This window comes from Spermophilus citellus, assembly GCF_964194105.1.
Source record: "Spermophilus citellus genome assembly, chromosome: 4".
Lineage (NCBI taxonomy): Eukaryota > Metazoa > Chordata > Mammalia > Rodentia > Sciuridae > Spermophilus > Spermophilus citellus.
In genome coordinates this window covers 6,993,588-7,019,005 of record NC_138185.1, presented here as the reverse complement: position 1 = coordinate 7,019,005, position 25,418 = coordinate 6,993,588, and the positions used below count along the sequence as shown (strand labels likewise).

At 59.6% G+C, this 25,418-nt stretch overlaps 1 protein-coding gene across 1 annotated transcript in view; it reads left to right on the top strand.

The window, feature by feature from the left end:
* PTGIS (prostaglandin I2 synthase) overlaps nt 1-25,085 on the top strand; it is a 35,477-nt gene extending 10,392 nt beyond the window's left edge. Inside the window, exons 3-10 of the mRNA XM_081292752.1 lie at nt 878-1,056; nt 1,849-1,992; nt 5,280-5,431; nt 9,826-10,007; nt 16,453-16,621; nt 17,524-17,705; nt 20,045-20,196; nt 22,186-25,085. Of these exons, the coding sequence (XP_081148878.1) occupies nt 878-1,056; nt 1,849-1,992; nt 5,280-5,431; nt 9,826-10,007; nt 16,453-16,621; nt 17,524-17,705; nt 20,045-20,196; nt 22,186-22,330 (1,305 nt within the window). The 3' untranslated portion in view covers nt 22,331-25,085. The remainder of the gene's footprint in view (nt 1-877; nt 1,057-1,848; nt 1,993-5,279; nt 5,432-9,825; nt 10,008-16,452; nt 16,622-17,523; nt 17,706-20,044; nt 20,197-22,185) is intronic.
* Nucleotides 25,086-25,418: the final 333 nt, after the last annotated feature.

Below are 25,418 nucleotides of genomic sequence, written 5' to 3'. Positions count from 1 at the left end.
TGCGTCCCTCCCTCCTCTGCCTTCCCACCCACGGCTGCCCAGCACCCTCCACCCAACACCCTGCGGTGTTCCTCGCCTCCTGCCCCAGCCTCTGCCGTACCCACAAGGTCCCTGCCTGCCTCCCAAGACTTACCCAGCATCCTCACTCCCGGCCACGTCGTCCAGCTTTCTAGCCCCGAGTCGGTTTCCACCCACCCCTGTCACCCGCCTGCACAGCTGGGCCAGCCCGGCCCACCCCTGTCCGCCCTGCCCACCCCTGTCCGCTCTGCGATGTCCCAGGCCTCCACCCTCCCGCGCCTCCACCTGCCTAGGCCTCCGCCCGGCCCCCTGCACACCTCCCTCCAGCCTCCCGGACCCCGCTCATCCTTCCACCTGGTCACCCGAGACGGACGCACCGCCGGTCACCCCTGGGCCCCACATTTATCCACACATTTAGCTTCCACCCGCCCGCTGGCTGCCCACCCCGTCGCAGTCCAGCGTGGGGTCCCCGAGCCCCCTGCACCCCTCACCCCCGCAGCCCGCCCACCGTCATCTTCCTCCCGCGGCCCCTCTGGAGGTCCGTGGCCTTCCGCAGGCGACCCGCGACGCGCCTGGCCAAGGTGACCCTGCCGGGGCCTGCAGCGGGTGGTTAGGTCGCAGCCTTGATTTTAGAAGGCCCTGCCTTCAGCCCTGGCCCTGCCACTCGCGGCCGTGACGTCTCGGGCGCTTGGCATCCTCCCTGGGAGCCTCGGGTTGGGGCACCCCGGGGCTGGCGACCGTCCCTAGCTCACGGTGGTGGAGGGGAGATGAGAACGAGGTGGCGCCTCGGGTGGCGTCAGGCCGGGACGCAGCCACACACAGGTTTCAGTCCCAGCTGAATGCACGGGCCTCCCCGCAGGTGCTGGTGGGGGGCCGGCACGTGACCGTGCTCCTGGACCCCCACTCCTACGAGAGGGTGGCGTGGGAGCCGCGCTCCCGGCTGGACTTCCACTCGTACGCCACCTTCCTCATGGAGAGGATCTTCGACGTGCAGCTCCCGCACTACAGCCCCACGGAGGAGAAGGCCCGGATGAGACCGTGAGTGGCCGGACGCCCTGGGCGCAGGCGGGGGGTGCGGGCTGCCCCGCAGGTGCCCCGCGCCGTGGGGTTTGAGGACCAGAAACCCCGGAAACTAGGCGGAGCCCGGGCCCGCGCCTGCCGTCCCTGCCGCCGCCGCCAGGTGCCGCTGCTGAGCAGGCCACGGCCATCAGGTCCGGGTCCCCAGGAGCCTTGGACGGGGACCGCCTCCCCTCCCGGCCACCCCCACCTCATCCCGCGCAGTGTGGAGCCTGCCCCGGGAGGGGCTGAGGGCCCCCACTTCTGCCCACACTCCGGGGCTGTTCTGTCCTCCGACTCGGGTCCACGTGATGGGACCAGGTCACCAGCCCCTTCCTTTGCCTCATGTCACCCTCACTGAGGTCCCGTCTCTTAGCAGCCCTTGGTCAGGGGGCACTGTAGCTGAGCAGACAGGACCCCTCAGTCCAGGGTGTTGGCCTCTTAGTTCCTGCTCTTCCAGAGGCGGGGTTCCTTGGCCCAGCTCCAGTGCCCAGTGGGGATGGGCTGCCCAGGGGCGGCTCACAGGCCCTGCAGCCACACACAGGTTTCAGTCCCAGCTGTGTGGCCTTGGGCGTGTCCCATTCCTCTCTGTTCCCAGATGGGTACGGTGGGTAGGCGAAGGTGGACTGGGCCTCTGTGTCCAGCACTGTAAAGCACTGCTGTGGCGAGTGCCAGGCCAGCTGCCGCTGGGGTGCGGCCTGGGGCCTGGGGGGAGCTTCGGGCGCGGGTGCCCCCCTGGGAGCCAGGCTCTCACGCTGCCCTTGCCCGGCTCAGGACGCTCGTCCACAGAGACCTGCAGGCGCTCACAGAAGCCATGTTCACCAACCTCCGCTCCATCCTCCTGGGCGATGCCACGGAAGGGGCCAGCGGCTGGCGGGAGGTGGGCCTCCTGGACCTCTGCTACGGCTCTCTGCTCAGGTGAGCCCCAGAACCTTGTCCTGGGTGGGGGCGGTTTGGGATGCCCACCGATGAAGGAAGGACCCTGAGTACCTGAAACTCCAAGGTCACCTGATCCAGGCTGAGCCAAAAAGCAGGCCTGGCTGAGAAAGGGCCCTGCGGTCACCTGGAGAGGGGGTAGCCCAGCAAGACTCCGAGGCACCTGTCCTGTGGCTCCCACATTCTGGGACTTCGCAGGCTGGGAAACAGGGTGCTAGGAGCCCAGCAGGCCCTCGGCTGGGGTCAGAACTCCTAGACCCGTGAAAACGGCAGGGCCGAGTTCTGTGCCGCAATGGTGCCCAGCGCTCTTCTGGGCTCTGGTTTACAGCAGGGACAAGACAGATGGACTCTGTATGCCAGAGTGATGGACGTGGGGACAGAGACCCACAGAGGGTGGCAGCCCCTGGGCAGCGTCAGCCAGACTGATGAAGGGCCTCTCTGAGGATCCAGCCTCAGAGCTGAGACCTCAGGACAGGGTACCCACTCCCGTGCCAAGGGCCTGGCAGGGGACTTGGCAAGTGGAAGGCCCAGAGGTGGGATTCCTAGGGAGCCCGAGTGGCTGGAGCAGAACTGGTTCAGGGACAAGCTGGAGAAGTCACATAGCCGGTCTCACAGAGCTCGAGGCCAGGAAGGGCTTCGAGGTTTGCTCTCAGTAAGACAGAGTGACGTTAGGGGTTAGGCCGGGGCGAGGCAGGACCGGCTCAGGGGTTTACAGCGGCCTTGGCTGCGATTAGAGACCAGACCTCGGGTGGGGAGGGGCGGTGGTGAAGGTGGAGGTGGGAAGCGCTGAGTGTGACGGCTCCTGGGTTAAGCCTAAGGTGAGGATGCTTGTGAAAGTGCCTCCTTAACTTTCTACTTGTGAGTTCACACCCCACCGTGGTTCAGTCTCTCCCGCCAGGCACGCGCCCCACATCAGGAGTTCTGTTCCCTTGCCTGGGAATGCTGTTCCCCACATGTCCATGTGGCTCCCTCCTCACTTCAGTCAGTCCATCTCCAGTGCCAACTGCCCAGAGAGGCCTGTTGGACACCCAGCTCATCAACATGAAGACTCCTGTCCGTCCACCTGGGTCTAGTTTTTTATGGAACCTGGCGCCACCTAGGGGTCGCCTGTGTACTTACGCAGGCGGTGACTGGCTGCTGGGCATGATGTTGGAACCAGGAGCCACGGAAGGGCCTTCCCTTCCGCAGCGTGAGGCCCAGTGGTCCCCTGGGCTGCTGTGCTTGGCTGTTCTTGGTGGGACTGGCTCTCTGCCTTAGGGAAACAGCAGAGCCCGAAAGATAGGGACCCAGGTGCTTAGCCAAACTTTAAACTCGTGACAGACCTGGGGCCAGGCGAGGTCCTTGGTTGCCTGGCGAGCACCTGCTGCCTAGAAGAAGTGGCCGTGGCACTGCCCTGCCGGGTCCGCGGGCCGTGGCCGGCTTCCTTTCTAGCGGTGACTGGGAGGCCCAGGTTTTGCCCTGGTTTCTTCTGGCGTCTGAGCGCAGGTTCAGCAGGGGTTCAGGTGACCTCTGCGGACCCCACGGAGCGTCCAGGTGGTGGGCTGCCTCCTTGCAATGTCTGCCATGAGGAGACCGAGGGCCTTAATCTGCAGAGGGGCCCAGGCCTGCCGTGCGTGGAGGGGAGGGGGAGCCCGGCGGAGGCACGGGGAGCTCCCGTGGGCTGGACCAGGGGGGTCGTGGGGAGGGCTGTGACCCGCAGTGAGGTCCCCACCCCTGGGGGCATGGAAGCCAACGCAGGGGGGGGGGAAGGTGAGTGGGATCAGCAGGGGTGGGGGTGGAATGGGGGTTGGTGGCTCGGCTCCAAATTGTGGTGACCCTTCATTCTCTCATGGTCGGGGCTCTCAGGGTTCTGTTCTGACCCTGTCCTTCTGTCTGTCTGCCCACCCACCATGCGCTCCTCCACTCACCCACCAACGTGTCGGGGCCACCCTGGGCCTGTGCTGTGCTAGTGAGGGACAGAGTGGGGACCACACAGGTTGCTGTCAGCCCATGCCTGCTCCCCCCTGTCCCCAGCTGGGAGGACCTCTGTCCTGGGAGATCTAGGGGGTGGGGTCAGGGGGTAGGGGAGTGAGGGACGGGAGGTTGGAACCTCAGTGACGGCTCTCTGCCAAGGCCGCAGCCCTTCTCATGTGGAGAAGTGAGAACCCGCGGTTTCCCTCCCAGGACTGAGGCCAGGGCCCGGGGCTGGCACTGGGCGCCTGGGGCACTGGAAGGGGCTTGGGGGGGCATTTCCCCTGAGGTGGCCCCACAGGTGGTGCGTTGCTGCTCGCACACCTGAGCACGTCGGCTCCCGGCCTGGTCCTTTTGCACACCTGGCTGAGCCTGGCTGACCTCCCAGGGTCCCTCAGCTCCAGCATGGGCTTCCCCCATTCCATGTCCCCTTTGCCCTGCACGACCCCTGGACACCTTTCAGGCCCCGCCCCTAGCTCCGGTGCCTGCCAGAGACACCCAGCAGCTCTGGGCAGGCCTCCGCTGCCCCTCAGCCCCCGGCCTTGGCCCCGGCTGCGCCCTCTGTCTGACACCTGGCGTCCCCTTGCCCCTTCTCCAGGAAGCCTGCCCCGACCCCCTCCTGGACAGGGTCCTCCTGTCCCCACTGGTGCCCCCATCTCACCCCTCGCCTCCCCTGCACCAGCCTCCCTATTGCTTCATTACTTGGTGGCCCTTGCTGCCCAAGAAGTCTGCCCCGGGTCTGCCCTTGGTCTGCCCGGGGTCCGCCCTGGGTCTGCCCTTGGTCTGCCCCGAAGCAGGTTCCTTCTTATCCCTCAGCTCCACTGGGAGCCGCCCCACAGGTACCCCTGCTGCTGCCCGCCTGTGTCTGCCTGTCGTTCCTTTACCTCATGCTGCTCTTTGCCTGTTCAGTTTTCTCTTGGGGTGGTGAGTGTGCGCCCAGGCACTTCACCATGAGCTGCATCCCCAACCCTTTTTGCTTTGAGACACAGCCTCGCCAAATTGCTGAGGCTGGCCTTGAACTTTCGAGCCTCCTGCTTCAGCCTGCTGAGTCACTGGGGCTGCAGACACGCTCCATGGAGCTGGCGCACACGCTGTTTCCACTGCCTTCCTGCTTCCTCTGTCCCCACACCGTAGCGGGAGTCCACGGGACAGGGCTCTGGTCTGTTCTTAAAGTCGGTTCTATGTCAGGAACATGCCCTGGCACACAGGAGGAAGACCAGGAGCTCCTTGGGGGGAATGAGTGAAGACAATTTAGAGGCCACCAGGGGGTGAGGCCACGTGTGTCTGCAGAGGACCCTGACCTGCTTCTGTCGCCCCAGAGCCGGCTACCTGACCCTGTATGGAGTGGAGGCGTCCCCACACACCCAGGAGAGCCAGGCCCAGGACAGAGCCCACTCGGCCGACATCTACCACACCTTCCGCCAGCTGGACCTGATGCTCCCCAAGCTGGCGCGAGGCTCCCTGTCAGTGGGTGAGCACCCAGGGGTCCCTGTGGGTGGTGGGCAGGCAGAACGAGTCAGATGTCTGAACACTGAGGCCACACAGGAGGAGGGTGCAATGTCCTCAGGGAGGTTCCCACTGTGGGGTGGGGACCCCCGCGGAGCTTGGGCCAGGTGGGCTCCTGGTGGATCTCTAGCTCAGCACTCTGGAGTGGGGCCTGGGAGTGTTCATGTGTTCTTTTCCTTGTTTTAAGTTGCTTTTTAAGAAATTTGCAAGTAGTTCATGCTTGGTATCGGAACTCAAGCCACGCAGAATGATCTGAGGGAGCAGCAAGGGTTCCCCACTTTCTCCCATCCCCACCTGCTCCAGCCCTCCTCAGAGGTCAGCACCAGGACTCCCGGGAGCAGTCCTGCAGCGCCTCTCCACACAGGTGCCCACCCCCACGCACACACATAAACACACAGAGCTGTGAATTATTTTTATTGTTTTCTTTCTTTCCTTTTTTGCTACTGGGGATCGAACCCAGGGCACTCGGCCATCAAGCCACATCCCAGCCCTTTTTGTGTTTTATTTAGAGACAGCGACTCACTGAGTTGCTCAGGGCCTCGCGAAGCTGCTGAGGTTGGCTTTGAACTTGCAATCCTCCTGCCTCAGCCTCCCGTCCACTGGAGTCACAGGCGTGTGCCACCCTCTGGCCTGTTCACTCAGGCCTTTCCTCTCTTCCACCATGCGGCCAGCGCAATGGTTTCATTAATGAGGTTCTTGGCATAAAAGTTAGTTAGAAGAGATCGAAATAAAACACACAGACTCAGTTACCTTATTTCTATTGCCAGGTCCGAGACGGCTCCCCTCTCTGGTTCCCTCCTCTAACCGCCCAGCAGGGCAGCAAGGATTACTCAGGGCTAGCAGGAGAGAGAGAGAGAACACGCCTGGGAGTAGCTTTTTATTGAGGAACAAGAGATTCAGGGGAGAATTCCATCCAATGAAGGTTGAGGGGGGCTGCACTCCAAGGTCAGGGTCAGTGATTGGGCCCCCGGGGTCAGTGGTCAGGCACACCCCCACACGGATGGCTCTCTCATCAGGAAAGGGCCGGGAAAGCTCCGACACAGCCAAAGCGCCTCAGGCCCTTAACGGGAGCCACCCAATCACGTGTCAGAAATGGCTTCCCACACTCTCTGTCTACTGAGGTCTCTTTAGCGCCCCACTTGCCCTCGGAACCAGAGTCACGTGCATCCAGCTTCGTCACTGAGGTTGTTTGTTTGCCAATCTGATGGGCAGAGGCTGGTGGCTTATTGTTTCAATTTGATTTTTGTCACAACCTTGTCAACATGCCGTTAGCAAGTTAAGTCCTTCCAGTATGACGTCAGGAAAGGGGCCTCTGACTTGCGGCATTTCCTGGCTGCAGGGACAACACTTCTTTTAGGTTTCTCTCACCGTTTTGTGAGCTGTCATCCGTGTCATCCTCTTAGACACAACTCATTGTCTTATTGCGCCCTCCTGTCATTGCTGGAAGATTGGTATTTCAGGGCCCACTGTGCAGATCAGGAAACTGAGGCTCAGAGAGGCGAGAGCACTTGTCAGACCAGTTGGTGGGTGGCTGCGCCAGGGCTGGACACAGGAAGGCTGCATTTCCCAGTGTGGGCGGCAGGTGGCAGTGCTGGGGGACAGTTTCTCTTGGTTGCGGCCAGAAGCCTGCGTGCATTGTGGGGCCTGGGCGGCTTCCCCCATCCCTGGAACTCCATTTAGGCAAGAAGGACCAAAATATAAACTGCACACCCTTTGCTCCTGTACCCCCTCTGTGCCTACAGATCCACAAAGTATTGTCCCATTGCCTGTGACAGCAAAGGTGGAGACAACTTGAATGTCCGCCGGTCAGGACAAGTTACCTGAATCCTGAGATCATATAAGAGCAAGCTGTGCTACTGCGAAACCAGGCATAGGGTGGCCCCCAGGAGGGAGAGCCAGGGTGGTGGCCGAGGACGCCCCTTAGGATTTCCCCGGGGGACTGCAGACTTGCTTTGGGCGTGCTGAGCTGGGTGGAGAGAAGCCTCTTTCCCAGCAGGCCAACTTATGTTTATTATTATTTTTTTCCGTGGGCGTGTTAGTCGTCCTGTTAAAATACAGACACTTTAAAAGAAGATTAAATCTGGGTCTTCTCCCACCCAGGGAGTTGTGGGCAGAGGGCAGCTGAGTGGACCCCAGAGCTGAGCCCGGTGCTTCTTTCGGGAACATTCGTTTTCCTGGGGCGCTTGTTATTTGAACTTTTTTGGGGGGGAGATCTTATGTCAAAGAGCCATAGATTCTGATGCAAAACTCCAGCACGTTTTAAAAGTTAAATGCAAGACTTAGGGCCTGTTGTCCCCGGGCTCTCTAGACTGTGTCATCTGGACCTCCAGGGCCCAGAGGGTTTCCAAGGAGAAACCTGAGAGGACAACCTGGGTCCTCATTTTATGACAGGGACATGGAGATGGGCGGGGCCTCACCAGAACCACACAGCTGGGAGTCTGCGCCTGGTGCTCCCAGGTCCCAGGCCCCCTGTGGTCGGCCTGTAGGCACGGGCGAAGGTGGCAGTGGTCCGTGTTGCTTGTGAGTCACTGTAAAGCGGTGTCCGCAGCATGTGCAGGATCGCAGCCTGGCTGGGCCTCGGGGTGCGGGCTGTTTCTCAAGCCAACTTTCTCTGCCTCCCCATTTTGCTATCCCCTGGGTGACACCGTGTGCACTGACTGAGGTGGTGTCCACATTTCCTGTGTCTCCGAGTCACCTGCTGAAATCCCTGGACGTCCAGGCTAGGCCCCGGTGATTCTGACACCACAGGCCAGGGGTGGGACCCGGGCACCTGGGCATTCGGGAGCTCCTGGGTGATTCTTTAAAGTACCCAAAAGGTCGGGAAGCAGGAAAGGAGCGCGTTTCTGGTGAGCCTGGGGACCCGGGGCTTCCACAAGAAAGCACTGCACCACCTGCAGTGTGTCGCGGATTTGAGGGGAAACCCTGGGCCTGCTGTTTGAAAATGCAGCCAAAACACTGAAGCAAACAAAAGATCTTGGTCCCCCCCCGCCCCCGTTTTCCCTGCTTGCGAACCCCCCAGACAGCAGGGCCCAGGAGGAAGCTGGGGAGGGTGGGTGCACCGGAAACAGCCCCTGGTTCAGATGCTCAGGGAGAAAGTTCCAGCACTTTGAAACGTCCCGGCCACGCTTTCCCTTGGTGGTTTTGGAGGAAACCAAAGTTGATATTCGTGACACAGAGTCACGTGTGGCTTAGTGACAGGAGGTATTCTGAGAAAGGCGCCCTTAGGCGATGGTGCCTTGCACAACCAGGGTGTGAGGAACGCGAACCAAGAACCAGGACGTCCCTGGGAGGTGATTGGACGGGACGCTGTCCTGAACGTGGCCTCGCTGACCGTGGCCCTGTCGGGCAGGCCTGGCTCTGTACCCCAGCCCAGGATGGCCCGTAGCCTGCCGACCACGTGGAGGAGGGTCACCCGGGTGGGTCCCCGGGTGCCGTCTGGACTCCCAGCAGGCTCGCGCCTGGGCCCTCTTTGTACTGAAGACCTGTGTTTATTTCCACTGTCTTGTGGCTTTTCCAGTGTAAACACGCCACTGTGGATTGACCGTCCCATTGCAGGGTGTGCTTGGGCAGGGTTGACCACCAGAGATGCTTTGTGGCCTGCACGGTGACCGGCCGTCTTACTTAGATGCTGACCTTAGAAATGCTGGAAGCGGCTGTGGTGTGGCTCAGGGGAGAGCACGGGCCTGGCGTGCAGGCCGGGGCTTGATCCCCAGCACGGCACAACTCCTGTCACCAGAAGGTCCCACACCGACTCCTGGGTTTCCAGCTGCTGTTGAGAACAGGCCCGAGGCCCACGCTGGAGCCATGGCCTGGCTCGAGCTCCCCGGGCTGCTTCTGGGCCTCCCCCAGCGGACTGTACCTGGAGCTGTGGAGTTTGGGGTCCCCGGTCAGCGCGTCCCCTCCCCAGGCAGCGCGGCCCTCCGGTCCTGCTCTGTGGGCTCCTGCTGGCGCTGCTCTGGGGGGTCCCGGGAGGGCGCAGGCCGCTGCGTCTTCAGTGGCTCTGGGGGGTGGCGACGTGAAGAGTCACCTTTCTTTTAAGACCATTTGTTGAGCATCTGGTACGAATGCTAGACTCGGGCCTTGGGAAAGGTGGGGTGATAGAGTATTCCAGGCTCTGGGGACACAGGTGACTAAAGCAGGCAGAGCCCCTGTCCTTTCCGTGGAGCCGAGGTGGACAGTGAGCAGGCCGCCCTGGACGGGCCTCCCCTTGGCTTCCAGCCACAGCCTCGCTCCCTACAGAACCTCCCATCTCCAAGGAGTGAGGCCCAGGAGACCCACAGCCCGTGGGAGGCCAGGGCTGGCCGGTCCCTGGTCGGGGGTGGACCTGTAGCCCTTGTCTTCTGTGCTCTGTCCCCACAGGGGATAAGGACCGTGTGTGCAGCGTCAAAGCCCACCTGTGGAAGCTGCTGTCCCCGGTCAGGCTGGCCACGCGGGCCCAGCGGAGCAGCTGGCTGGAGAGCTACCTGCGGCACCTGGAGGAGCTGGGAGCGTCGGAGGAGATGCAGGCGCGGGCCCTGGTGCTGCAGCTGTGGGCCACACAGGTGGGCAGGCGTGTGCGGGGACAGGCGTGGGCTTGTGTGGCGAAAGCGTGTGTGTGTGCAGGCGGGCAGGCACGGTGTGGCTGTGGGTGTGCGCTGTGAGCACTTGCGGTCGGCGCACGCCTGGTGCACACACCCAGCACACACGCCCCGCCTGCGAGTTCCCTGACTTCCTGACACCAGCAGACGAGCAGGCTCCTGCCTCCGTATTCTCTTTGGGACAATGCCACACTTACAGAAAAGCTTGATGAACAATTTGATGAACTCCAGTGCCACATCGCTGATTCCCCAGGTTTCCACCTTACCCACGTTTCCTTTCTCTGTCCCTCCCTGTGATCCTCGATTGAGTCCTTGTGAATAAGCGTCGGGGTATCTCCCGGGAGCAGAGGCCTGCTGCCCATGACCACAGCTCAGCAGCACCCGGAGCCCAGGAACAGGATCGCTGTCTGTTTGTCCACGTTCCCGTTAGGTCCAAGTGTCCTCTGGCTCGTGGGCCAGTGTCACAGGCTGCACCAGCCACTCTGCCCCTCTAACCTGGCAGTTCCTATCCCTTTCGCTGTTTTCCGCAACCTTGACGTTTTTGAGGCTTGCAGACCACCTGTCTTGCAGAATCTTTTGAAAGTCCCATTGAGTGCTCCCCCCAGGCTGCGAGATCCGCCTTGCCTTGCTTAGGTTGTGATCAGGGTCAGGCAGGGAGCAGACAGTCAAGGAAACCTGCAGGATGATTTTAGAGGCTGGTGTACAGGATATGAAACCGCTGTGAATGGAGCCATCCAGGGAGTCCACTCCAGCCACGGTGGACAGGGAGGATATGTTTGAACTGCTCCCTGGATGACAAGAATGCTAGACTTGGGGCCTTGGGAAAGGAGGGGCGATAGAGTATTCCAGGCGAGGGAAACAGCAAGTACAAAGGCCCTGGGGCTGCGTCTGCCAGGTGCTGGGGCAACAGCAAGGAGTGTGGCCGCGGCAGTGAGTGAACAGGACAGACCCAGGGCAGAGGTCCTGGGGCGGGTTGCAGGGCTTTTTTCCTCCCCATTTTTACTGGTGCATCATAATTATATAAAGTATCGGGAGTCACGGTCACACGTTCATACGTGCACTTGACGTAATTTAATTTGGTCACCGTTGTTCCCTAGGATCCCCTCTCCCCTTGCTCTGTCCTGTAGGTTTCATGGGGACTTGGGATTTCCTCTGGATGAGGCAGGAGCACAGGAGGATCGGGACCTTAGGGACAAGGGCAGGAGCAGGGACAACGAGGAGAGAGGTGACAGGGTCAGGGGTGGCCATGAAGCTCGAGAAGAGATGGATGGACCCGGGGCACTCGGGGACAGCAGAGCAGGGAATGGTAAGGGCCAGCTGTTGGGGTGGGGGTGGCCTTGGTGCCGGGTCCAGCCGGTTCTGCTGTGGCTCTCGAGCCCCCCCCCCTTCCCTCTTGCTCGTCCCTGGCAGTGACAGTGGCACAGGCTGACGTTTCTGGGCAGTTCCTCTGCCATCGACTTGTGACTTATTTTTAGTGCTCTCTCAGAGCCATTAACTGTCCTCGAGGCCCAGGCTGGGGGTGTCTTCCATCAGGGCTCCCCCATTAGTGTCTGATGACATATTTATGGGCTGAGATGACTCTGCACTCCAAGCTGTCCCCAGAGCCTGTGGAAGTGCCCGGTGTCAGCAGAACTGGGGCTGGCTGGGGGCTCGAGTGGCAGAGTCCAGGGAACAGCCTTGGCAGGGCCGGGAGAACCGGGCAGGAGTGGGGACAGTATGTGGCGGTCAGGCCGGTGGGGACCTTCATGGCCTGAGCATTGGGAGCAGGGAGCAGGGCCTGGAGGCCGAGCAGCCTGGCGTCCGGGGCCCCAGTGTGGTGACCCGCTGCCTGGGCTTGGGTGACTTCACCACTTCCTGTCTCCATAGTCCCGGTCCCCCGCCCCCACCCTGTCCTTAGTTGACTGTAGGACAGCGACAGCAGCACCTTCCCCAGGGAGGGTCTTGAGGAGGGGGGAGGGTCTTGAGGAGGGAGGAGGGTGCAGGCTGGCCCAGCAGGCGGCAGGGACCCAGCAGAGCCCCGGTGTGCTGGGCGGGACCAGAGGAGCCAGCAAGGGAGGCCAAGTGGTTGGTCCGGACGACGGGTGGAACCCTGGCCGGGTGTCCTCGGAGATCCAGGTTTTGGTCTGAGTGACGGAAGGGCCAGGAAGGGTGAAGGTGCCATGACCAGACAGGAGGATGGTGGGGAGCAGCCCAGGAGCAGCCGGGGGGCCTTTGGTGGCTGAGGGGGAGGGGAGGGGCCACCTGGAGAAGGCAGCCTGCAGCTCAGGGCCGGGTGCAGGTTGAGATGCAGCTGTAGGAGCTGACCATGATGCCACCGTGCTGGGCAGAGCTCTGTGGGTGAGGGTGGAGGGAGAAGGGGCCCAAGTCCTGGGCTCCCCAGCTGTGAGGGTGGGAAAGACCAGAGGAGCCAGCAAGGGAGGTCAAGAATGGTGGCCAGGGAGGTGGGGAGGCCAGGCAGGAGCATCCCAGGGGGCAGTGGTGACGAGCTGCCCAGAGGCTGCGAGGGTTGAGAACAGTGTCCAGCAGTGGACACTGTCAGACCCGAGGGTGAGTGGGGGTGGGGCTTCAAAAGCTATTGACCACGTCCCTCGGACATGTCCCGTTGGCCGCTTTGCACACCTCACCTCCCGAGCTCCTCAGGAGGCTCCGCGGAGCCAGGACCCCAGAGTCCGAAATAAGACAGGAGGGGGCAGCGGGGGTCCAACATTCAGGGGGTGGCAAGCGGGGCGCCCTGGGCGAGAGCTAAGTCCACGCAGCTGAAGAGGAGAGTCAGGTGGGGGTGCCGAGGGAGGTGAGTGGGGGCCCGCACGGTGCGGGCTCAGGGCAAGCTCCCCGCCAGCTCCACGCATCAGGTCCCCGCAGCCCTGTGGACCCAGCCAGGACCACAGCCCCACCTGTCCCCATGCGGCCCTCCTGTGCTGGGACCTCCTGAGGCCCCGAGGGAGGCGCGGGGGCTGCAGGCTGCGGTCTACGGACAGCGCACAGAGACCCGCGCCGCAGGTCAAAGAGACTGCACAGGCCCTGCATCAGGACGTGCAGATCCGCAGCCCTGCGCTGGCCCGGCGCGGGCTCTGGGAGCGTGCACAGTCACGTCGGGTTTCTGAGCTTCAGTTTCACCCCGTGAAGGGTTTTGTTTTTTTTTTTCCCTTCGGTAGTTTTATTTGGAAACAGTTTGGGATCATGGAAGAGCTGCAGAGAGCGCAGGGAATTCCAGACACCTCCCGCCCAGGCAGCTGACCTTGCCCAACCGCGTGGCTGTTGTTTCAAGTCCCTGCTTGATTCAGATCTTCCTGGTTTTCCAGGATCCAGTCAGGATGCCACCTTGGATGCTGGGTTTTGTTGTTTAAGTAGACTGTATTTTTAGAGCAATTTTAAATTTTAATGGAAAGGGCTGGGATTGCCCTGCAGCCCCTCCCCCACCCCCGTGCTACATTTGTTACAATGTATGAGCCACCTGGATACATGGTTGTCACACTGAGGGTGTGTTTTTATTCCCTTGACAATTTTTAAAAATCATAAATTAAAAGAAATGCCCCCCATGACCTTCCATCCTCCTGTCACCTTGGCTGCACCCTCGGGGGCTTCCCCTGTGTGGTGGCCTCGATGGCACTGGCAGCGCCAGGCAGTTTCCTGATCCCCGAGGAGGAGGGCTTGTCGTCCCTGTGAGAACTGCACAAATCCCAAATCTGATGCTCACACCTGCCCATCTGGGTCCCCTGTCCCCTCTGAGTGGCTCGTGCAGTGCCCTTCATGGGTCACATGCCCACCCTGAGGTCTAGGGGGAAGGGCTGGGCCCCCATGATCTATATGGACACGGGGTGAAGCCGAGGAGAGTGGGTGCTGCCCCCTGAGGACGAGAGAGCGTCTGCAGGATAGGTAGGCAGCAGGTGCCCGTCACCACTGGTGGTGCAGCCGGGGGCCTAGGGACCCCGAGGGACTGCCATGACACAGAGCAGCAGCCTCTGGTCTCGGGCTTCCCCACAGCAGGAGGGAATCGGCTGAGGCAAGGCCCCACGGGAGCTGAACTCGGGATCCCTTGTGTGGCCACACTCGCGTGCTTGCACACACACATGCTCACGCACACCTATGTGGTTGGGTGGGACGCCTTCTTGCTGTGTCCTGGGAGCCCGAGGGTTCCCCTCCCGCTGGGCGGTTAAGGAGCGGTGGCCCCTTTGATCCTGCAGGCAAGATAACAGGGCCTTGGCGCTGAGCTCCCCAGCACTGAATCATTCATCGCCCACACTCCCCGGGCCATCGGCCATCAGTGATGGACAGGGAGGGGCCTGGCAGTCTCAGCCTGCTGTCCCCACTTGTGCTCAACCCTGGGGAGGGGCGGGCGGCACAGTGGTGTCCCCTGGAGCTCCCCGCTCTGTGCTCGGGGCCATGTGGCCACACGTGGGGTCACTTGCACCAGGCTCGCCAGCCCCATGGCCACCCAGAGGGGTCTGTTATCACCCTCACGCCGGGCTTGGTTCTAGCCTGGAGTCGGAGGTGACTCTTAAGAGTCATGAGCTGGGATGGCCCAGCTGCCCTGGTCTCCGTCTGGTGTCTTGGAGACCTCTATACGCTGGGAGCCAGGAGGACCCCTCTATTCTCCTCTTCAATAAAGGCCCTGATGGTGGCGCCTGCTTCATGGCTGGGTGGCGCGGGGGAGGGGCGCCTCCTTAGTGCTGAGCTCGCAGACAGAAGGACAGGAATGCAGACAGAAGGACAGGAAGGCATCTCCGTCCCCAGGATTGCGCCCTGGCTCTCACCCCGCCTTCTGCTTGAGTCAACATTGGGTTGCGGGCCTCTCATGTCCCTGCAGATCACTGTAAAGTCACCCTCCGCCCTCATGCATCTGCCAGAGTGTTCCAGTGTGTAAGGAGAGAGAGCGTTCCCGTCCCCCGTCCTCCTGTCCTCCACCCGCTGCCCCAGAGGCAACCTCCCGACCAGGTCCTGTACCTCCTCAGGTGGCCACAGCCAGTTCCTGTCCCCACACACAGGTGGCTCTGCACGGGTTTTTGACGACTTCATGTGCAGTCACCCCAGGGCTGCTCACCATGCATCCAGCGGCTTTCCCGTGGATGGACACAGAGCCCATTCCCACGTTTCCCTGTCACGTTAGCACAGCAGTAGATGTCCCGTGCATGTGACCTGGCCGTGTGCAGGTCACACGTGTATCTGCAATGAGATTAGTTCCTGAGTCACGATTGAGTCACGATTTCATATTTCTTTTTTTTTTTTAATATTTATTTTTTAGTTCTCGGTGGACACAACATCTTTGTTGGTATGTGGTACTGAGGATCGAACCCGGGCCGCACGCATGCCAGGCGAGCGCGCTACCGCTTGAGCCACATCCCCAGCCCCATGATTTCATATTTCATTATAACTTGGGCAGGGTGGTCATTTATGATAGACAAAATCCTTTCCTCCATTTGAGGTCTTTCATATTCCGTCCACATCAGGTCACTGGTGGTGGAGGCCAGAATGTTTACGGAAGTGTTCAGCCTTGGAGCAAGAAATTTCATTGATTTTCTTAACTATTTATCTATTGAGAAGTTTCAAATAAGTTTTGTTTAAAACTTGGAAGTTTTCAGAGTCATCAGTGACCGTCAATTTTCCTTTATATGAATACAATAGTCACATGTACCTATTCTTCAGATGACTAATAGAAGTGTGACAGATAAAGCATATAAGGAAATTTTGTGTCCCAACTTTGTTTGGATATTGTGTCAGTTGGCTGCTGCTGTGTAACAAACATCCCCAGGACCCAGTGGCGTCTCTGATCAGCCTTCATTTAATTAACAGGTCTGAGGGCCAACGCGGTCCACCTGGGGCCCAGCAGGCCATGTGTTTCCCATCTCTTCTTGGACTTGGGTTTGTGGGGCACTGGAACACACAAGGTCTGTTAGGGCCAGCTTAGAGCTGCTGTCCTGCCAATTCCTCCTTGTTCTGTTGGCCAAGGCAAGCCCAGGGCTGAGCCCAGATTCAAGGACAGGGGATGTGCTCTGCCTCTTCCCAGGAATGGGAGTCACCTGGTAAAGGGTGCAGATCTAGGGAGTGGGGAAAACTGGGGCCGGCGACCTGCTCATCCCCAGTGTTAACAGTAGTCCTAACGGACAAGCCGTGTTCCTGTCCCTGACACCTGCTGATGGGCTGTGAGGAGCACCTCGTGACCTTGGTCCAGGGATTCTGCTCAAGGTCAGCGATGCCAGGAGTGGCCCTGAGATAGGTCCTGGGCTAGGCCAAAGCACCAAGCAGAGTTTGGCTGTGGCTGGGGCTGCAGGTAGACCCTGCTAGTGCCCAGTGGGGGGGGGGGGGGTGGAGCCCCAGCCACCTGAGCCCCGTTCCCTGGCCAGAGCTGCCCCCACGGCCGAGACCAGCCCAGCTGGCCATCACAGTGGGCAACGGGCTCCTTCTCTTTCAGGGAAACATGGGGCCTGCTGCCTTCTGGCTCCTCCTCTTCCTTCTCAAGAATCCCGAGGCCCTGGCTGCTGTCTGCGGGGAGCTCGAGCGTGTCCTCTGGAGAGCAGAGCCGCCCGTCTCACGGATGACCACCCTCCCGCAGAAGGTCTTAGACAACATGCCCGTGCTCGGTGAGATGGCAGACCCTCCAGGAGAGCCCCCAAGCCCGAGTTGTCTCCCAACATGGATGTGAGGGCCCGTCAGTGTCCTCTGACCAGAGTCCCCAGAGCCTGCTGTCTTTGGAGTCCTGGCATCTCCATTCTGCAGTCTCACCTGCCCCGAGGCTCATGGTCCTAGTAGAGATGTTTGGTTGCACGGGACAGAAAATCTAAAATAAACTGGCCGAAGTGGAAGAGGGACTTTATTTGGGGCACTGAGCCGAAAAGTCCAGAGGTAGCTGGCTTCAGGCACAGGTGGATCCAGGTGCTTGAATAATGTCATCAAGACCAGTTCTCTCTCGCCTCTCAGCCCATTTTCCACTAGGTTGGTCCAGTCTCGGGTTGGCAAGATGGTTGGCTGCCACAGCTCAAGACTGACTGCCTTCAGCTCTGTGAGGAATCATTCCTAACTAAAGTCCCAGACCTGGTCTCATTGGCCCTTTGGGTCATAGGCCCATCCTTAACCAATTGCAGCGCTCCGGTTGGCCCATCAAAGTCCAGTTCCACAGTGAAGAATAGGGCCAGGATCCTGACTCCTGGACTAGGAGGGGTAGTCCCCAGAGGAATGCCAGAGGACTCTTCGGAACGGGGATGTTGGGCAGGCAAAGATACAGCCCCCCCTGCCCCCAGCACTCTGATGTCCCCCTGGCTCCCCGCTTTTCTCACAGCTTCCCTTGGAGTCAGACCCAGACCCCTGTCATTCAAGGTCTCTGAGGGACCAGAGATCATCACATCCGGCCTCTTTCACTTTGCTGCGTGACTGTGGGCAAGGCGTGTACCCTCTCTGAGCCTCTTCGTCTTCCTTTGTCACATGAGGGTGGCATGGCACCTGAGGATGGCCTACTGACCTGACCCTTCCTTTACTGCCCATGCAGACAGCGTGCTGGATGAGACCCTCAGGCTCACGGCTGCACCCTTCATCACCCGGGAGGTGGTGGTGGACATGGCTCTGCCCATGGCCGATGGGCGGGAATTCTCTCTGCGACGTGGTGACCGCCTCCTCCTCTTCCCCTTCCTGAGCCCCCAGAGAGACCCTGACATCTACTCGGATCCCGAGGTAAACGGCAGGGGTGTTGGTCACACCAGGAGCCCTGGGGGACATCTAGGTCTGGGTGGCATCTTTCCTGCGGTCTTTGCTTGCTGTGTGAACTTGCCTAAAAGGCTTTGCCTCTCTGTTTTTTTTTTTTCCTTACCTGTGGAATAGTCCCCATCATGACACCTGCCTGGCACGGTTGTCAGGGAGATCACATGGGAAAAGGCTGCACAGGACCCGGCACACGTCGAGTGCTACCTAAGTGGCCGCTTTGTGTCTATCCGTTTCTCAGCTTCTTCCTCTCCCTGGACTTAGAGATGGAGCAAACTTTCACAGTTGCTAACAGATTAGTTGCTTATTGTATGGCAGATCTCAGGCTATAAGCTCATCCATCTGTCTACTCATCCATCCACCATCTACCATCTACCATCCATCCACCATCCACCCATCCACCCATGCATCCACCATCCATCCACCCACCCACCCACTATCCATCCATCCACTCATCTATTCACTCATCCATCTATCCAGAGATCCATCTACCCATCCACCATCCATCCATCCACCCACTCATCCATCTATCCGGAGATCCATTCACCTTCCATCCATCCATCCATTCATACATCTATCCAGATACCCATCCATCCATTCATTTATCTACCCACCCATCCGTCTATCCACCATCCACCATCCATCCATCTACCATCCATCCACCCAGAGATCCATCCATCCATCTATCATCCATCCATCCACTCATCTATCATCCATCTACCTTCCATCCATCCACTCATCTATCATCCATCTACCTTCCATCCATCTATTCATCCATCCACTTATCCATCCATCTGTTCACTCATCTATTCATCCTTCCATCCATCTACTAATCCATCCATCTGTTCACTCATCTATTCATCCTTCCATCCATCTACTCATCCATCCATCTGTTCACTCATCTATTCATCCTTCCATCCATCTACTCATCCATCCATCTGTTCACTCATCTATTCATCCTTCCATCCATCTACTCATCCATCCATCTGTTCACTCATCTATTCATCCTTCCATCCATCTACTCATCCATCCATCTGTTCACTCATCTATTCATCCTTCCATCCATCTACTCATCCATCCATCTGTTCACTCATCTATTCATCCATCCACTTATCCATCCATCTGTTCACTCATCTATTTATCCTTCCATCCATCTACTCATCCATCCATCTGTTCACTCATCTATTCATCCTTCCATCCATCTACTCATCCATCCATCTGTTCACTCATCTATTCATCCTTCCATCCATCTACTCATCCATCCATCTGTTCACTCATCTATTCATCCTTCCATCCATCTATTCATCCATCCATCTGTTCACTCATTTATTCATCCTTCCATCCATCTACTCATCCATCCATCTACTCATCCATCTATTCATCCATCCACTTATCCATCCATCTGTTCACTCATCTATTCATCCTTCCATCCATCTACTCATCCATCCATCTGTTCACTCATCTATTCATCCTTCCATCCATCTACTCATCCATCCATCTGTTCACTCATCTATTCATCCTTCCATCCATCTACTAATCCATCCATCTGTTCACTCATCTATTCATCCATCCACTCATCCATCCATCTGTTCACTCATCTATTCATCCTTCCATCCATCTACTCATCCATCCATCTGTTCACTCATCTATTCATCCTTCCATCCATCTACTCATCCATCCATCTGTTCACTCATCTATTCATCCTTCCATCCATCTACTCATCCATCCATCCATTCATCCATCCATCTATCCAGAGATCCATCCCTCCACCCACTCATCTCTCCACCCACCCACCCACCGTCCAGCTGGTGGGCTCGCCCGCCTCCCTGGGCACGTCTGCTGGCCCTTCCTCTGCTGGGCTTGGTGCTCACGTGCCGTTGCCTTGCCTCTGCCCAGGCAGCCCGAGGGAGTGCCATTCTCTCTTAAAGACGCTCTAGTTCGTGGTGCGTCCCCACAGTCACAGATCATAAAGTAAAAAGGAAAGATGTCGTCCCCCCTCTCTAGGGCCAGAGTTCCCTGACCATCTTGTTTTTGGAGTGTGTCTCACTTGTGTCATTCCTTCATGGACTCGTGGCAGCACACTCACACACACGCGTGTGCACTGCTCGCTCAACGGCCACAGCAGTCCTCCCTCCCGTCAGACCTTCACCCTCCGCCGAGGCTCTGTAGCCGTCCCCTGGGTGGACCTTACTTCTGCCGCTTCCCTCTGATAATCGAGCGTGTGAGGACTCCGCGTTCATTTCTCCTGGACCATCCACTTACTCGTCCCTTATTGGGGTTGGGGTTAAAAGTGGGCCCTCCTCCATTTCCAGACGTTTAAATACGACCGGTTCCTGAACGCCGACGGGTCGGAGAAGAGAGACTTCTACAAGGACGGGAAGCGGCTGAAGCACCCCAGCGTGCCCTGGGGGGCGGGCCACAACCAGTGCCTGGGCAGGGGCTACGCCATCAGCAGCATCAAGCAGTGAGTGGGGGTCCCCGGGGGCACCGCGCCCTCCTCCCCAGACACCGAGTGCTCAGCCAGGCGGGGTGCAGTGAGGGCAGGCTCCAAGCTGACCGAGGGTCCTCTCCTGCCCACACATCTTCATTAATGTTTTTAAAGATCGAAAGAGCTCACATAAAAAGCCAGATTTCTGACCTTTTGAAATAACCAGATCTGGCAGCACGTGTGTCCCTCCAAAAGGAGGTATGAATGCCACCCGCTGGGCACTGGGTCCAGCCGCCCGTAACTGTCCATCGCAGCTGCTGCTGTGTGTTCAGAACCTGGCCTCGCTTCAGCGTCCCCCTCTGGGGCTGAGAGCCTGGTGACTCTTGCCTGGACCCAGGTGCCTCCTTTCCCCTGGGATCGCAACCGATAGGACCAGGGTCATGACGTTTCTGTCTGGCCCCTGTGCAGTCGGACCTCAGAGCCTGTTCCCCAGCTGGTTAGAACTGTGTCCCGGGGGTCGCGACAACTGCAGGCTGTGCCGAATGGTCATTGTCACTGTATTTCGTCACTACTGTCAGGGTGCAGGCTTGGGCCGGGGACGGCTCTGCACCTGAAGCCCTGGTCTCGGTTCTCTCAGTGGTGAATGGAGTTCAGGTTGCGCTCGCTCTGACGCTTCCTGGGCTTCAGTGATCCCACGTCCTCTCGCTGTGACATCCTGCAGAACTGCCCAGGGCTCGTGGGATGGAAGCTTTGGCGCTCAGCTGAGGCCTCCGCAGCGGCTCGGGAGAGGAGAGCCCAGTAAAGACCAGTGACATGCAGGTGGCAGGATGGGGAGGTCGGCGGCGCTGGAGACGTGGCCGTCTGGGGGGGGGCAAGGGTGTGAGCCTGGGGGCTCTGCACACCAGGCTGGGCCGGGCGGGTTTGCACTCACTGGAGCTTCTCACGGAGGAGACGTGACACCGTGCTGTCCTCGATTCTGCCCTTGAGGGGCCGTCGCTGATCAGGCCCGTGGTTCCCAGCGAGCGCTGCAGCAGAACCGGGCGGGGTCCTGCCTCTTCAGGTTTTCAGACAGGCAAAAAGGAGACGTGGGTCCTAAAGGCTGAGCACCACGTCTGGCCCATCGAGGGTCAAAAGCCTCTCGGTCATCATGGCCACCCTGCCAGGCAGGGGTCAGTCTGAAGCTCTCTGGATGGTCAGGTCATGGGCCGCTCTTGGGCATCTGGTGAGTGGAGATGCCAGGGTCCGGGTCCAGGCTGGGCCCTGAGCTTCGCCCCAGTGGGCTCACCGCGGGCACCCTGCAGCCCAGGCAGAAGGGACCCTTCCCACAGATGGGGACCTCAGACCCCCACTGAAAACAAAACCTGGCCAGGGCCACATGCCGCAGGTGACAGAGCCCAGATCTCCGGTCCAGAGTGGCCTTCCCTCTTCCTCGTCCTCCTGAGTCTGCTCTGTCCTGCATTAGGTCCCGGCCACAGTTAGTGTGAGTGATGAGGCAGGTAAGCAGGGCCTGTCAGCCTCGTGACTGCATTATTGGGGACACTGATGGCGTCCTAGGCGTGGTAGCTTTGCGTAGTCACTGGACAGTTTCCTAGAAGGTGGCGGCAGGGAGCACCCGTCTGGGTCTCCATGTCGGTTTTCTTACCTGTGGCAGTACTGTCTTGGGAGGGCAGTGCCTGCTTCTCTGTCACCGAGACACAGGTGGGTGAGCAGTGGCCCTGCTGGGACCCACAGTAACATCCCAGGAGGGGCCCGCCACGCCCAGGGCTTAGAGCCCCACAGGCTGGGGCCTGGGCTCCTCCCCTCTGCAGGCTCCCCTCTGCAGTGCCCCATCTCCACAGGAAGCCTGCACAGCCACCGGGCGGCAGGGAAGGGTGGAGTCAGGCGTGGCTCAGAAGTGCCTGGGCGTGGCAGTGACACTGGCCACCTCTGTTTAACCCCGGTCACCAGAGCCCGTCCTCGGGCCTCGGCTCAGCAGGGGCCGGCGGACCAGAGGCGCTGCCCACCTTCAGCTCCGTCTCTCTGCAGGTTCGTGGTCCTGGTGCTGACGCACTGCGACCTGGAGCTGATCCGCGCAGACGTGGAGGTCCCCGAGTTCGACCTCAGCAGGTACGGCTTCGGCCTGATGCAGCCGGAACTCGACGTGCCCGTGCGATTCCGCGTCCGGCCCTGACCTGCGCCCATGTCATCCACCCTGCGTGGCTCTGCCTTCCTGCACCGCCTCGCCCTCTCCTGCTGCTCCAGAAGCTGTGTCCACTGAGGGGACGAGGGGTGGGAGCTGCAAAGGACACAGCAGGAAAGACCGCAGAGGCTCGGACCGCTGCAGACTTCAAGCCGCAGCCGGACTCCTCCTCCCCGGCTTGCCTTGCTCCTATCACCTGGTGATGTCCCCTGAAGCTAATCCAGACAGGGCAGGGCCATGAGCCCTGCTGCCAGGCCCCCAGCTCCACGGTGGTCCCTGTCCCAGCCCTTGCCAACTAGTGTGGTCCAGGCGAAGCCGGTCAAAGCAGATGCTGGCCTGGAGAGGTCCCTTGGACCCAGCAGTGTGTCCACAGCGCAGGCTCTGTCCCGATTGCTAAGGCGTCCCTCAGGACCCCTCCCTCCCTGGGTGCCCCACTCACTGGACAGAGTCCCCCCACCGTCCACGGGACAACTGAGAGACAGAAGGATCTCCGAGGAGCGGACAGCCAGGTGTGGTCCCTAGGCCCCGCGGAGCGCTGGGCTCTGGGAGAGTCCTCTGATGTGGGCTTCCCTGCCTTGGGGACCAGGAGACAGGCCCCAGATGGCTGAGGAGCCAGCACAGGGAGGGGCTGAGCTCCTGAGCGGACCCCCTGCTGCTGCACCGTCCATCGCAGGCGGGTTTCCTTGGCTGACACTTCAGAGAACCTGGACTTGGTTTTAGTCTGAATCCCTCCGTCTCTCGGAGAGGCAGTCTGACGTCCAGCTCTCCTGACAACCGGACGCTCTGGCCACACGGGTGCTCCGCAGGGCATCGCGCAGGAGCCGAGTGCTGCCCTCTGCCTGGCCGGGCCTGGGCTCTGCTCCCCCAGCGTCGGGCTCAGTCGGCTCTGCCTCTCGGTACCTTCTGGCCCAGAGGGCATCCGAGTCTGAGGCCGTCTGGCTCTTAGAAGTGACATCACAGGAGCAGAAGTGACGTCACGGAGCTGGTGGGAACCAGCCGACTGACCTGCTGCACTAGCCTTTGAACAAGCAGGTCGGTGAGGAAACCAACCTTTGCCTCAGTTTTAAGGAAAAACGACGTCAGAAAAACAGCCTGCGAACACTGATGGTGGCCGCAGGTGTTATCGACAGCAGGTTCTGCTTATCGGATGCCCCTGGAGTGCTCTGACGGGCGAGCAGACATGGATTTCTATTCCTTACAATGTCTCTGTGAAGAGAGGACGGTGATGCCCTCTTTGTACATGGGAAAGCAGGCTCAGAGAGGTGCAGTGGGTTTCCTGGGGTCACACAGCTCATCAACTGGTCGAACTGGGACCACACTTCTTGTTCTAGGAGCAAATGGTGGATGGGCTCATGTTCCTCAGGGTCCAGGGCTGGTGGAGTGCCATTCTGTCTGGCCTTGGAGTGCCCAGAGCCAGAGGCTTGAGTGTGCATTCATACCCTGAGCCGTAGACACAGACACAGAGCTAGTCCTCCGGCTTTAGGTGGACAGGAGAGGCCCCAGGGGTCCATCCCTTCCTGGAGCAGTGCGGGGTGTGGGGCTTCCCCAGCCCTCTGTCGCCAGGCAGCCCCGGATTCCCAGACAGACGGTGTGATTGGCAGGAGGCTGGATATCCCCGGGGAGACCCATCTCCACGCCTGGGTGACCCGCCGCCGCCTGCTTCTTAACTCTGCAGGAAATCAGAGCCGGCAGCCTCCTGTGGGAGGACGACCGGTTTCCATGGCAACCCTCGCTGCCGCCTTGCTGCTGGGGGGAAGGAAGGAGGCCAGCGGAAGAGCCCGGAGCTCCCCGGCTGCAGCCTGGCGTGTGCGCGCGGGGAGGACCTGCTGACTCCCCCCAGGCTGGGCCGGGCTGTCCCTGAGCTGGGTTCTCCCCTGCCTTCAAAGAAGGGCCGGTCCCTCCTCCTTGGAGCAGGTCATGGGAACGGCTCCAGGAGAAGAGGCTCCCCCCGCGGCCCAGGCGCTGGAGCAGGGGTTAACTGCTCTTGCTTCACTCTTTAGAATTTTTCTTGACTTTTCTTTTCTCCCTTTTTTCCTTTTAGTAAGTGTTAAAGAATAGAGAGAGATGGCGGCACAGTGCTAGCTGCAGGGCTAGGAAGGCCCAGGTGTCGCACCTCCTCCTGCCTCCCCGGGAACCACGGGCCGCAGGGTTGAAAGGTCGGCCGAGAGGGGTCCTCAGCCCTGACTTGCTGGCTGTTTCTCTTTCTTCTTCTTCTTTTTTTCCTTTCCTGTATTTTAAGTTGTTTTCCAAATATTCTCCTTTAGACAGACTCACTTTTTAAATTTAAATTTGTCTTCCGGTTGCTGCCAGTAATGGCCAGCCAGCGCTCACTGCCCAAAATAGAAAACGGCTGAAAAAGAACGGGGCTGGGGAGGAGCTGCGGCCGTGGCCAAGGCCCAGAGCCCCGCAAGGCCAGGGCTGCCCGCGGGCGGCCACTTCTCCTTGGTGAGCACACAAGGTCTCGGGCTGAGGAGCAGGACTGTCCAGTGGGGGCCTCGCAGGGGCATGTGCTCCACCAGGGGGCGCCACCCACAGCAGCTGGCCTTGCCACCTGCCCCTCTCCAGACAGGCCCCCAGGGGCAGCGGTCTCGCCCCAAGTAATTGACTTGGTTGTTCCTGCTGTCTTAGTAAACACCGCATTTCGGGAGTGCACAACTGCTAGGCCCTCCTCATTTAATAAAGATTCTATTTCATATAACATTTGAGTGGAAAGGGGCTAAATCTATTAAACCAGCTTGTTTGTGGATCTGTCTGTGTGTGATTCTGATCCATTGAGGAGGCTGGTGGGTCTGAGAGAGCCAGGGTAGCCCTGGGAGGGGAGCGCAGGGAACCTGCTCTGGGCCAGAGCCTCTAGGAGACAGAATGCAGTCAGTCCCCCAGCCACCCTCCAAAGGTGTGTGTTATTGTCTTCATTTATATAGAGAAAGAAACTGAGGGTCATAGAGGTTCAGTGACTTGTCTAAGATGTGCATGAGAAGTAGTAGATTCAGGATTCAAATGCAGGTCTCTCTGCTGTTACAGACTCTGTTTCTATGAGTAATGTGCTCTCCTCCTGCTGACAGCAGAGGGGCCAATGGAG